The following is a 12,517-nucleotide window of genomic DNA, read 5'->3' as shown; positions in this document are numbered from 1 at the left end:
GGGAGATGGAGAAGCTTACTGACTCGCTCTTATCTCAGCGAAACCAATATCCCCATTGTTATTGCAGCTTGCTGTGTGCTCCACAATCTCTGTGAGAGCAAGGGGGAGACCTTTATGGTGGGGTGGGAGGTTGAGGTGAATAGCCTGGCTGCTGATTACGCCCAGCCAGACAGCCGTGCGATTAGAAGAGCCCAGCGGGACGCGCTGTGCATCCGGGAGGCTTTGAAAGCTAGGTTCCTGAGTGAGCAGGGTAACCTGTGACTATTACATTTGTTTACAGAGTAGCTGAACCTGCCCCCGTTTTTTTACCCAGTGAATGTTCACTATTCTCTCCAGTTTCATACTCCGTTCACCCCCTTCCAACAACACGTTTAAAAATAAAATCACTGGAAATTTGTTAATGAACACCGTTTTCTTTATTACTGTTTTCACGGTAAAGTGTTGAAACTGGGACACAGACTGTGGTGGGGAGCGGGTGTAGTGTAGTTATGCAAAGGACGCTTCTAAACTCGAGGAATGACAGGCTCCTGCTTCTAGAGTGGTCCGCACTGGTGGACTGGTTGTTTCAATGGAGCCTGCCACCCCTCCTGTTCGGGACTCTGTGTGTGGGGGCTATGTGACTTTCTGGCAGGGGGAGGATGGTTACACATCCCCTGCTGCGTGGCTCTGTGATCCAGGATAAGGACCGCTGCATAAGATCTCTAACCGCCCTCCCCCGCCACAAAGTCACATAGCCCACTCCTCCCTCCCCCCCCCCCCTACAAAAAATGAAAACCAGCTCCCAGACTGACCAGGGTGCCTAGTGACTGCAATGTGTGTGTGACCTGCTGCTGAACCTGCCCCCATGTCTGTACCCTGGTAAAGGTGACTGTCCTGTCCAATTACCAACTCCCTTCCCCTCCCCCCCCCCTTCAAACAGACTGTCCTCTAAAAAAACATGATGGAAACAATAATTAACAAACGTATTTTTTATTAGCAACTACACAGTTAGGGGATGAAACTGGGATGGGGGCTTGGGTGAGGCGGGAAGGAAAGGACTTATCAAATTTTGGGGAATGACAGCCTTCTGGTACTTGAGCAATCTGCAGGGGTGGAGTGACAGTTTTCACAGACTCTGCCGCCCCTCCTTCTTGGTACTTTGGGTGAGGGGGGGTATGGGACTTTGTGGCGGGGGAGGGTGGTTACAGATAGACTGCAGCAGGGCTCTGGGGGCTCTGTCCTCCTGCCTCCGGTCCTGCAGAACATCCACAAGGCGCTGGAGCGTGTCTGTTTGCTCCCTCATTAGTCCAAGCAGCTTTTGAGTCGCCTGCTGGTCTTCCTGCCGCCACCTCTCCTCCCGTTCGCTGTGTGCTCGCTGGTATTGCAACATGTTCTCCCTCCACTGGGTCTGCTGGGTTGCCTCGGCTCGGGACCAGCCCATAAGTTCTGAGAACATGTCATACCATGTCCTTTTCTTTCTACGCCTAATCTGCGCCAGCCTCTGGGAGTGTGATGCCAGGGTAGGTCGGGAGACAGTCACAGCTGTGGGATGGGAAAAAGGGAGTGAATTCCTCAGAAAGATAATTTTTTTTTTGGTGAACAAAGAACATAGTCTTTCTCTGTGAACAAGACCATGCACAGCACCTATCACATGAGCACTCAGGACAAGGTCTAATTTTCGGCCTTCGCATTCAGTGCCTGGGGTCTTGCAGTGCAGATCAGACAAGCGCGGCTGGACAGCAGAATTTGGGTAGCAGGCTGACATGGTAAGCCGTAGACTTGTGGCAGCTTAAAACTGTAATAATAGCACTGCCCTACTTTCACGTTCAAAGCAATGCTCCTAGCGTTGGCCAGTTCCTGCTGCCAGCAATCCAACAAGTATGAACTCTGCCCCTGTCCCACCCCCTCGTGGCTGTCCCCAGGAAAGATCCCTGTATACTGCCCCTCTCCCGCCTCCACCACATGGCTGTAAACCGCCGGTTACAGTTCTGTAAAGGAACAGGCAAGCAGTCCCAATACTAACATTCCCCTAATTCAAAGCAGGTCACCATGAGCGACATCACTCTGATGCGGATTTCAGAGAGCGACAGAGAACGCATGCTTCGTGAAAGCCTGCAAAGACCAGGGCCGTATGCCGCCATGCTCTGCAAGGCAATGATCCCGGAGTACTTGCTGCTAGCCTGGCGCGGGAACGTTTCCTACTACGGAGGACACAACAAGGCCGCTCTCCCAAGGACCTCATGCAAAGGCTTTCCAATTACCTCCAGGAGAGCTTCATGGAGATGTCCCATGAGGATTTCAGCTCTATCCCCGGACATATAGACCGAATTTTACTGTAGCTGCACTGGCAAGGACTAAACAGTAGAGCGCCTAGGGCAAACCAATCATGATAAACCGGACATTGTTAGATTTTTTTTGGCAGTAGTTGCACTGCCACAGACTAAAACTTTAAGCGCCTAGGGCAAAGTAATCATGAAAAACCCACTGTTAATATTAATGTTCTGTTCAAAATAAATCTTTACATGTTTATAACACTTACTGACTGATCCTTCCCCTGATTCTGGGTCTGGGTTAACAGTTGGGAGGGGATCTCGGTGAGGGTGACGAAGAGATTCTGGCTGTCTGGGAAATCAGCGTTGTAAGCGCTGTCGACTGCCTCGTCCTCCTCATCTCCTTCCTCATCTTCCCCGTCCACTAACATCGCCGAGGAAGTGGGCGTCGACAATATCCCATCCTCTGAGTCCACGGTCAATGGTGGGGTAGTGGTGGTGGCCGCACCTAGGATGGAATGCAGTGCCTTGTAGAAACGGCATGTCTGGGGCTGGGATCCGGAGTGTCCGTTTGCCTCTTTGGTCTTCTGGTACCCTTGTCTCAGCTCCTTGATTTTCACGCGGCACTGTATTGCATCCCGGCTGTATCCTCTCTCTGTCATGGCTTTTGAGATCTTTCTTTGCATTCCGTCTTTTCGATCGCAGCTCCGAAAGCACGGACTCATCGCCCCACACAGCGATCAGATCCAAGACTTCCCGATCAGTCCATGCTGGGGCCCTCTTTCTATTCTGAGATTGCATGGCCATCTCTGCTGGAGAGCTCTGCATCATTGCCAGTGCTGCTGAGCTCGCCACGATGTCCAAACAGGAAATGAGATTCAAACTGCCCAGACAGGAAAAGGAATTCAAATTTTCCCGGGGCTTTTCCTGTGTGGCTGGTCAGAGCATCCGAGCTCAGACTGCTGTCCAGAGCGTCAACAGAGTGTTGCACTGTGGGATAGCTCCCGGAGCTATTAGCGTCGATTTCCATCCACACCTACCCTAATTCGACATGGCCATGTCGAATTTGGCGCTACTCCCCTCGTTGGGGAGGAGTACAGAAGTCGAATTTAAGAGACCTCTATGTCGAACTAAATAGCTTTGTTGTGTGGACGGGTGCAGAGTTAATTCGATTTAACGCTGCTAAATTCGACATAACCTCCTAGTGTAGACCAGGCCTAAGGTGCCACAAGTACTCCTGTTCTTTTTGAAGATATTACTCTGTTATTCTGGACTGCACACCTGACGTCAGCCATACGGAACAAATGACTTTAATGGTGCATTTTGTAACAACAATAGAACCTAGTGAAAATGTCCCTACAATGGTGACTGTCAGAGCATTTTCTAGAATTTATTGACATTGATGATACTACAGGAGCTGGTATGACAAATGTGCTTCTTAAAAAGCTGGAAGATACAGGAATTGTGATAGCTGACAGGGCTACGATAATGGTGCCAACATGAAAGGAAAGAACAGAGGAGTGCAGACACAGATCCAAGAGTTAAACCCTGGAGCTTTTTTTGTTCCAGGCAGTTCTCATTCATTGAACTTGGTGGTCAGTGATGCAGCATCAGCTACTAGTGAGGCTGCTGAATTTTTTAATGTAATTCAAAGCATCTATGTATTTTTCTCCACATCAACTCATCGATGGCAAATTTTGAAGCAACATCTGGGAACATCCTCTCTGACACTGAAACCACTGAGTATCACACGATGGGAAAGTTGAGTGGAGGTGATAAAGCCTATCAAACACCAAATTGGGAAGATAGATGATGCCATAGTTGCCATTATGGAGGATAATGCTATGACAGCAACTGTTCGTGGGAGAACAGTGGCAGAGGGAAATGGAATCACCAGAAACACACACAACTTCAAATTTCTGTGTGGCTTAGTGTTGTGGCATGATATACTGTTTGAAATAAATGTTGTAAGCAAGAGACTCCAAGGGGTTGACCTTGATATATCTGTAGCAATGGAACAACTGGACAAAGCAAAGTTATATCTGCAGTCTTACCGGTCAGATGAAGGATTTCAAAAGGTTCTGAAGAGTGCACAGAAGTTGGTAGAGGAACTTCACACTGAAGCTATTTTCCCACACTGAAGCTATTTTCCCACCCATTCAAGAATACAAGAGTCACCGAAGAAGACGACATTTTGATTACAAGGCACAGGATAATTGCATAAGAGACCTCAAATAACATTTCAGAGTTGAATTCTTTAACAAGGTGCTAGATTGTGCAATACAGTCAGTTGAAAGTTTCATGCAGCTCAAGGAACACAGCAGTATATTGGGCTGTTGTATGATATTCCAAAACTCCTCAGAGTAACAGCCGTGTTAGTCTGTATCCGCAAAAAGAAGAACAGGAGTACTTGTGGCACCTTAGAGACTAACAAATTTATTAGAGCATAAGCTTTCGTGGACTACAGCCCACTTCTTCGGATGCATATAGTGCATCCGAAGAAGTGGGCTGTAGTCCACGAAAGCTTATGCTCTAATAAATTTGTTAGTCTCTAAGGTGCCACAAGTACTCCTGTTCTTCTTTTTGCAAAACTCCTCACTATACCCGAAGAAGACCTACACCAGCCATGCAGGGCGCTAGAGACAGTGTTGAAACATGATGACATGCGTGATATTGATGTGAGTGATTTAGGTGATGAACTGAAAGCCCTTTCAAGATACATTTCAGCAGGATCAACTCCAAAGGGTGTTCTGGAATATATGTGCACAAATAAGATGACCACACTCTTTCCAAATGCTTTTGTTGCTCTGCACATATTTCTAACACTTCCTGTAACAGTTGCCAGTGGAGAACGCAGTTTCTCCAAGCTGAAGTTAATAAAAACACATCCACGCTCCACACGGACACAGGAGAGGCTGGTCGGCCTTGCAACCATCTTAATAGAGCATGAGCTGGCCCAGACTGTGGACCTTCAGGAAACAGTTCAAATCTTTGCAACCAAGAAGGCACGGAAAGTACCACGATGATTCAAACTGATAAAAATGCCAGTGTTTACTATGCAGACAAGAAAAGTTACATTTGCTGTTCAGGCATTTGAAAGTTGTGTTACTTAAAATTTTTGAACAAGGCATTTAAAGTTGTTTGTTTTCCTTTATTGGAGTAGGTAGCAGAGCAGTACCATGAGAGGAGTAGAACAGGAAGAAGACAGAATTAAGACCTTTCAAGGTTTTGGCCCAAGTGAGGAGGCATGGGGGTGTCATTTGAGCTCCTCACCTCAGGTGCCAAAATGTTGTGGACCGGCCCTGAGAAAGAGATGGAACCCAAGTCTGCTCTGGGGCCAACTGGTGAATGCATTTGAAAGACCGACATTCAATCTTGCTAGGAAATTGTGCCACAGCTCAGCAGGAAATTGCTGGTGCCCCTCGTTCCCAGTTAAAAGCGGGGAATAGCTTCTGAGCACTGTGCTGTTTAATGGACAAGAAGCTCATGGAGACACATGTTATACTCACAAACCACTCTGAGCTGCATGGAGGACACCTAGGAGAGAGCAGCACACATCAAAATATGCCAGGCATGCTAGGAATTTCATAGGCTTCAAAGCCCAGGTGCTGAGGATCAAGTGAAGGGAATATTATTTATGCAGCCTTTGGCCTGTCGATGGAAGAATAACATTTTCTGGGGAATGGTGAAAGGGTGAATATAGAAAGCTCCTTTAAAGGCCTAACCCTGAGTGGTGCTGAGCACCTTCAGCTCCCATTAATATCAACAGGACCTGAAGATACTTCGGCTCAGATCCTCAAAGTATTTAAGCACATAACTCCTATTAGTTTCAATGGGAGTAAGGTACCTAAATGCCTTGGAGGATCTAGGCCTCAGTACCTTGCAGAATCAGACAGACCTGCAGGCTGTGTGCTCATTACACAAACGCAAGAAGCCTGGGAAACGAGCAGGGAGAACTGGAAGTCCTGGCACAGTCAGGGAACTATGATGTGATTGGAATAACAGAGACTTGGTGGGATAACTCACATGACTGGAGTACTGTCATGGATGGATATAAACTGTTCAGGAAGGACAGGCAGGGCAGAAAAGGTGGGGGAATTGCGTTGTATGTAAGAGAGGAGTATGACTACTCAGAGCTCCGGTATGAAACTGCAGAAAAACCTGAGAGTCTCTGGATAAAGTTGAGAAGTGTGAGCAACAAGGGTGATGTCGTGGTTGGAGTCTGCTATAGACCACCAGACCAGGGGGATGAGGTGGACGAGGCTTTCTTCTGGCAACTAGCAGAAGTTGCTAGATTGCAGGCCCTAGTTCTCATGGGAGACTTTAATCACCCTGATATCTGCTGGGAGAGCAATACAGCGGTGCACAGAAAATCCAGGAAGTTTTTGGAAAGTGTAGGGGACAATTTCCTGGTGCAAGTGCTGGAGGAACCAACTAGGGGCAGAGCTTTTCTTGACCTGCTGCTCACAAACAGTCGGGGAAGCAAAAGTGGATGGGAACCTGGGAGGCAGTGACCACGAGATGGTCGCGTTCAGGATCCTGCCACAAGGAAGAAAGGAGAGCAGCAGAATACGGACCCTGGACTTCAGAAAAGCAGACTTTGACTCCCTCAGGGAACAGATGGGCAGGATCCCCTGGGAGAATAACATGAAGGGCAAAGGGGTCCAAGAGAGCTGGCTGTATTTTAAAGAATCCTTATTGCGGTTGCAGGAACAAACCATCCCGATGTGTAGAAAGAATAGTAAATATGGCAGGCGACCAGCTTGGCTAAACAGTGAAATCCTTGCTGACCTTAAACGCAAAAAAGAAGCTTACAAGAAGTGGAAGATTGGACAAATGACCAGGGAGGAGTATAAAAATATTGCTCAGGCATGCAGGAGTGAGATCAGGAAGGCCAAATCACACTTGGAGTTGCAGTTAGCAAGAGATGTTAAGAGTAACAAGAAGGGTTTCTTCAGGTATGTTAGCAACAAGAAGAAAATCAAGGAAAGTGTGGGCCCCTTACTGAATGAGGGAGGCAACCTAGTGACCGAGGATGTGGAAAAAGCTAATGTAATCAATGATTTTTTTGCCTCTGTCTTCACGAACAAGGTCAGCTCCCAGATTACTGCACTGGGCAGTACAGTATGGGGAGAAGGCGACCAGCCCTCTGTGGAGAAAGAAGTGGTTCGGGACTATTTAGAAAAACTGGATGTGCACAAGTCCATGGGGCCGGATGCGCTGCATCCGAGGGTGCTAAAGGAGTTGGCGGGTGAGACTGCAGAGCCATTAGCCATTATTTTTGAAAACTCATGGCGATCGGGGGAGGTCCCAGATGACTGGAAAAAGGCTAATGTAGTGCCCATCTTTAAAAAAGGGAAGGAGGAGGATCCGGGAAACTACAGGCCAGTCAGCCTCACCTCAGTCCCTGGAAAAATCATGGAGCAGGTCCTCAAGGAATCAATTATGAAACATTTAGAGGAGAGGAAAGTGATCAGGAACAGTCAGCATGGATTCACGAAGGGGAAGTCGTGCCTGACTAACCTAATTGCCTTCTATGATGAGATAACTGGCTCTGTGGATGAGGGGAAAACAGTGGATGTGTTATTCCTTGACTTTAGCAAAGCTTTTGATACGGTCTCCCACAGTATTCTTGCCGCCAAGTTAAAGAAGTATGGGCTGGATGAATGGACTGTAAGGTGGATAGAAAGCTGGCTAGATCGTCGGGCTCAACGGGTAGTGATCAATGGCTCCATGTCTAGTTGGCAGCCGGTTTCAAGCAGAGTGCCCCAAGGGTCGGTCCTGGGGCCGGTTTTGTTTAATATCTTTATTAATGATCTGGAGGATGGTGTGGACTGCACTCTCAGCAAGTTTGCAGATGACACTAAACTAGGAGGCGTGGTAGATACACTAGAGGGTAGGGATCGGATACAGAGGGACCTAGACAAATTGGAGGATTGGGCCAAAAAAAACCTGATGAGGTTCAACAAGGACAAGTGCAGAGTCCTGCACTTAGGACGGAAGAATCCCATGCACTGCTACAGACTAGGGACCGAATGGCTAGGTAGCAGTTCTGCAGAAAAGGACCTAGGGGTCACAGCGGACGAGAAGCTGGATATGAGTCAACATGTGCTCTTGTTGCCAAGAAGGCTAACGGCATTTTGGGCTGTATAAGTAGGGGCATTGCCAGCAGATCGAGGAACATGATCGTTCCCCTTTATTCAACATTGGTGAGGCCTCATCTGGAATACTGTGTCTAGTTTTGGGCTCCACGCTACAGGAAGGATGTGGAAAAATTGGAAAGAGTCCCATGGAGGGCAACAAAAATGATTAGGGGTCTGGAGCACATGACTTCTGAGGAGAGGCTGAGGGAACAGGGATTGTTTAGTCTCCAGAAGAGAAGAATGAGGGGGGATTTGATAGCAGCCTTCAACTACCTGAAGGGGGGTTCCAAAGAGGATGGAGCTCGGCTGTTCTCAGTGGTGGCAGATGACAGAACAAGGAGCAATGGTCTCAAGTTGCAGTGGGGGAGGTCCAGGTTGGATATTAGGAAAAACTATTTCACTAGGAGGGTGGTGAAACACTGGAATGCGTTACCTAGGGAGGTGGTGGAGTCTCCTTCCTTGGAGGTTTTTAAGGCCCGGCTTGACAAAGCCCTGGCTGGGATGATTTAGTTAGGAATTGGTCCTGCTTTGAGCAGGGGGTTGGACTAGATGATCTCCTGAGGTCCCTTCCAACCCTGATATTCTATGATTAACATCAATAGAGCAAGTATTCTTCCATCTACAGTCCATAGGATTTAAAGTATTGACTAAGCTATAAAAGGTTTGCTTTTCTTACACTACGGATGTATTTTTACGCTGAAAGGTCCTAATAATTGCCACCTTTTGGCCTTCACAACAGTGACAGAGTGGGAATTATTCATAATATTTTGTGGGAATAGTGTGTGTGCCTCAGTTTCCCTTATGTGGTTTATGGTTAATGAGGTAGGGGAAAGGTTGTTTCCTCTTTGCAGAGATCAAGGTGTGACTGACTCCTGGCTGTCTGGGGCTGGCCCCAGGCCACAAAGAGTCCCAGAAGACAATAGCCTGGACATTGGGTACCTAGCAACTAACAACCTGGATGACTTACCCCTCCTTAGCAAACCAGCCAGGTTTGACCAGCTGGAGAACTAATGGCTAAGGAGGGGCCTTGGAGTGGTTACCAGAGGGCTGCCAGAAGCTCTCTACTTCTGGACTGGGACTCAAGGGGGGGGTCAGAGGGAGCTCTGGGCTCTGAACTGACCCAGATGGACTTTGCTGTAACTTTTTCTGTTCTTTGTGCTAACTTAAGGATTTCTATAGTGTGTTCCAGATATCTAATAAATCCTTCAGTTTTTATAATGCTGACTGAGAGTTTGGATTAAGGGTGGAGGTGCATTGCTCCCTTTGGGGGTTTAAGACGTCCCCCAGTGTCCAACCCAAGTGGACTCGCCGAGGAGAGTTCACAGTGTGAAGCAGGGGTGCTGAAGGCTCCGAGGGTCGGTGCCAGGAAACAGTGAAGCCAAGGGGCTTATCCAGTGTGAGAGTGTGACCCTCCGGGGGCTGACACACTGAAGAAGTCCTCCCAGGGACTGTTCCAGAACTGTTCGAGAGCACTGGCGTGGTGGAGCCATGACAACAACATCCTGTGACAAGGAGTTCCATAAGGTGACTGTGCATTGTGTGAAGAAATACTTCCTGTTTGTTTCTAAACCTGCTGCCTTTTAATTTCATTGGATGACCCCTAGTTCTTGTGTTACATGAAGGAGTAAATAACACTTCCTTATACACTTTCTCCACATCAGTCATGATTTTATAGACCTCTATCATATCCCCCCCTTAGTCATCTCTTTTCCAAGCTGAAAAGTTCGTCTTTTTAATCTCTCCTCACATAGAAGCTGTTTCATACCCTTAACCGTTTTGTTGCTCTTCTCTGTACCTTTTCCAATTAATGTATTTTTGAGATGGGATGACTAGAACTGCACATAGTATTCAAGGTGTGGGAGTACTATGGGTTTATATAGTGGCACTATGATATTTTCTGTCTCATTATCTATCCCTTTCCTAATTGTTCCTAACATTCTGGTCCCTTTTTTGACTGCCACTGCATATTGAGTGGATGTTTTCAGAAAACTATCCACAGTGACTCCAAGATCTTTCTTGAGTGGTAATAGCTAATTTAAACCCCATCATTTTGTATGTTGAGTTGGGATTATGTTTTCCAATGTACATTACTTTGCATTTATCAACACTGAATTTCATCTGGCATTTTGTTGCCCAGTCACCCACTTTTGAGATTCCCTTTGTAACTCTTCACAGTCTGCTTTGGACTTAACTACCTTGAGTCATTTTATACCATCTGCAAATTTTTTGCCACCTCACTGTTTAACCCTTTTTCAAGACATCATGAATATGTTGAACATATTGACATAGGGCATACCACTATTTACCTCTCTCCAGTCTGAAAACTGGCCATTTATTCCTACCCTTTTGTCTTTTAACCGGCTACTGATCTGTGAGAGGACCTTCCCTCTTATCCCATGACAGCTTACTTTGCTTAAGAGCCCTTGGTGAGGGGTCTTGTCAAAGGCTGTCTGAATGTCCAAGTACACTATATCCACTGGATCACCCTGGTCCACATGCTTGTTGACCCCCTCAAAGAATTCTAGTAAATTGGTGAGGCATGATTTCTCTTTACAAAAGCCATGTTGACTCTTCCCCCAACAAATTGTGTTCATCTCTGTCTGACAATTCTGTCCTTTACTAAGGAGGAGGAGTGGGGAAGATGATCCTTATAGGAAGCTGCGTGAGCAGAGAGCTTATTAGAGCCGCAGACTTGGGGATCAGAGCAAAGAAACAGCGTGCTGTTGTCTGTTCCTACTGTGTTCAGGGAAACAGGACTTTGGGGACAGTTCTTATAAACAGGATTACACCAAAGAATAGACCTGACTTATATCATCCATTTCTCCTCCTAATGGGAACAGCCCTGCAAGGCCTCAAACATTGGCTAACTAAAGGGGCAACAATATTAACTAACTTAACATGATCTGAAGTTTTCCCTTCGGAACTACAATGACCAGATTCTGCTCAGTTATATATTGATGTAAATCAGAGTAACTCCATTGCTTTAGATTTACACTAGTGAAAATGAAAGCGGAGTCAGGCACCTCCCAAAGAATGACATTGAAGTCAATGGAGAGACTCCCACTGACTTCAGTGGAGTTTGGATCATTTACTGTGGGGCAGGGAAAGGGATTGGGTATGACGGAGTCCCCTCTTATTGGGATCTCCTTACACTGAGATTTCATATTAAGGTACATAACTAGGAGCTTCACTGATATAGCTATCCAATGTGGAGATCCACCCATCAAACTCCTAAAGTCCAGTCCCTGACACCTAGCATGCACCAAGCTCCACGTAAAACCTAGGAAGGCTTAGAAGGGTCAGAGAGGGAACTTTTCTTTGGTCGTTCCAGAGTCCTGGTCAGGAGGAGGAATCTGACATTACAAGTATAACACCTGATTTCATAAGCAAAGATACTTTAAAGAGGCTAGAGCATGTCAGTTAATAGGAAATAACCTTACTCATCAAAGTCAGGTAGCTCCTCCCCTCTGACCCATTTCCCTTCCTGATTAGCATCTGAAATGGAGAGAAGATCAAATGGAGGAGTTAGGTTATACTCTCATCACAGGAGATTGGGGTAGTGGGATGGGAGTATTTCTAAGTAGGTTTTACATCCGGGCTCCTCGTACCGATTTCCCTGCTTTCATACTAACACGCCCCCTCTCTCCCCCCAATGCTGCAGTGCATCACTGGGAGTTGCTTTGTTAGGAGAGGATGGTACTGCGAGGTCAGGCAGACCCCTTTCATTATGACAATCATTTTAATAAGCTTCCATCCACTTTTTTCTTAAGAACACACATGTGAACACACACACACATCATACCAGCTATTCTACACTGCTCTTCCCTCCTCCTACTAACCTCCTGCAACACCCACTGCTGCCTCTCCTTCTGAAAGAGGAATAGAGGAAACAAGAACTGTGACATTACTTGGGATTGAGGGATTAGCACAAAGCCATTTAGCTGTGTCACTTTCCAGGGAACAAGGGATTCAGAGATACACAAACTCAGTGAGGATCAGCACAGGGCATTGCTCTTTGAGTGTCACCACCCAGGAACTAGGTGATCAGAGATATACAGACCCAGCTGGGGATTTGCAAGGGACAGCCCCATTCCCCTTGGAGTGTCATCACCCAAGATCAGATTG

The 12,517-nt window shown here is 46.9% G+C and overlaps 1 protein-coding gene across 6 annotated transcripts in view; it reads right to left on the bottom strand.

The window, feature by feature from the left end:
• Positions 1 to 953: 953 nt before the first annotated feature.
• LOC128843885 (uncharacterized) overlaps positions 954 to 12,517 on the bottom strand; it is a 37,957-nt gene continuing 26,393 nt past the window's right edge. For 3 of the 6 annotated variants that reach the window (XR_008446382.1, XM_054041005.1, XM_054041004.1), the window contains 2 exons: positions 11,833 to 11,887; positions 954 to 1,521 (listed from right to left, as the gene is read on the bottom strand). Coding sequence is in view for 3 of the 6 variants with exons in the window: in XM_054041005.1 (XP_053896980.1) it covers positions 1,106 to 1,521; positions 11,833 to 11,887 (471 nt within the window). In the remaining 3 variants the exon portion in view is untranslated. Of the gene's footprint in view, positions 2,350 to 2,518; positions 4,637 to 11,832; positions 11,888 to 12,517 lie in introns of those variants that run through there. The other 3 variants (XM_054041006.1, XR_008446383.1, XR_008446381.1) reach the window with 3 other exon arrangements.

This window comes from Malaclemys terrapin, chromosome 10 (assembly GCF_027887155.1).
Source record: "Malaclemys terrapin pileata isolate rMalTer1 chromosome 10, rMalTer1.hap1, whole genome shotgun sequence".
NCBI lineage: Eukaryota > Metazoa > Chordata > Testudines > Emydidae > Malaclemys > Malaclemys terrapin.
The sequence above is the reverse complement of the archived record's forward strand: the minus strand, read 5'-3'. Positions and strand labels throughout refer to the sequence as shown.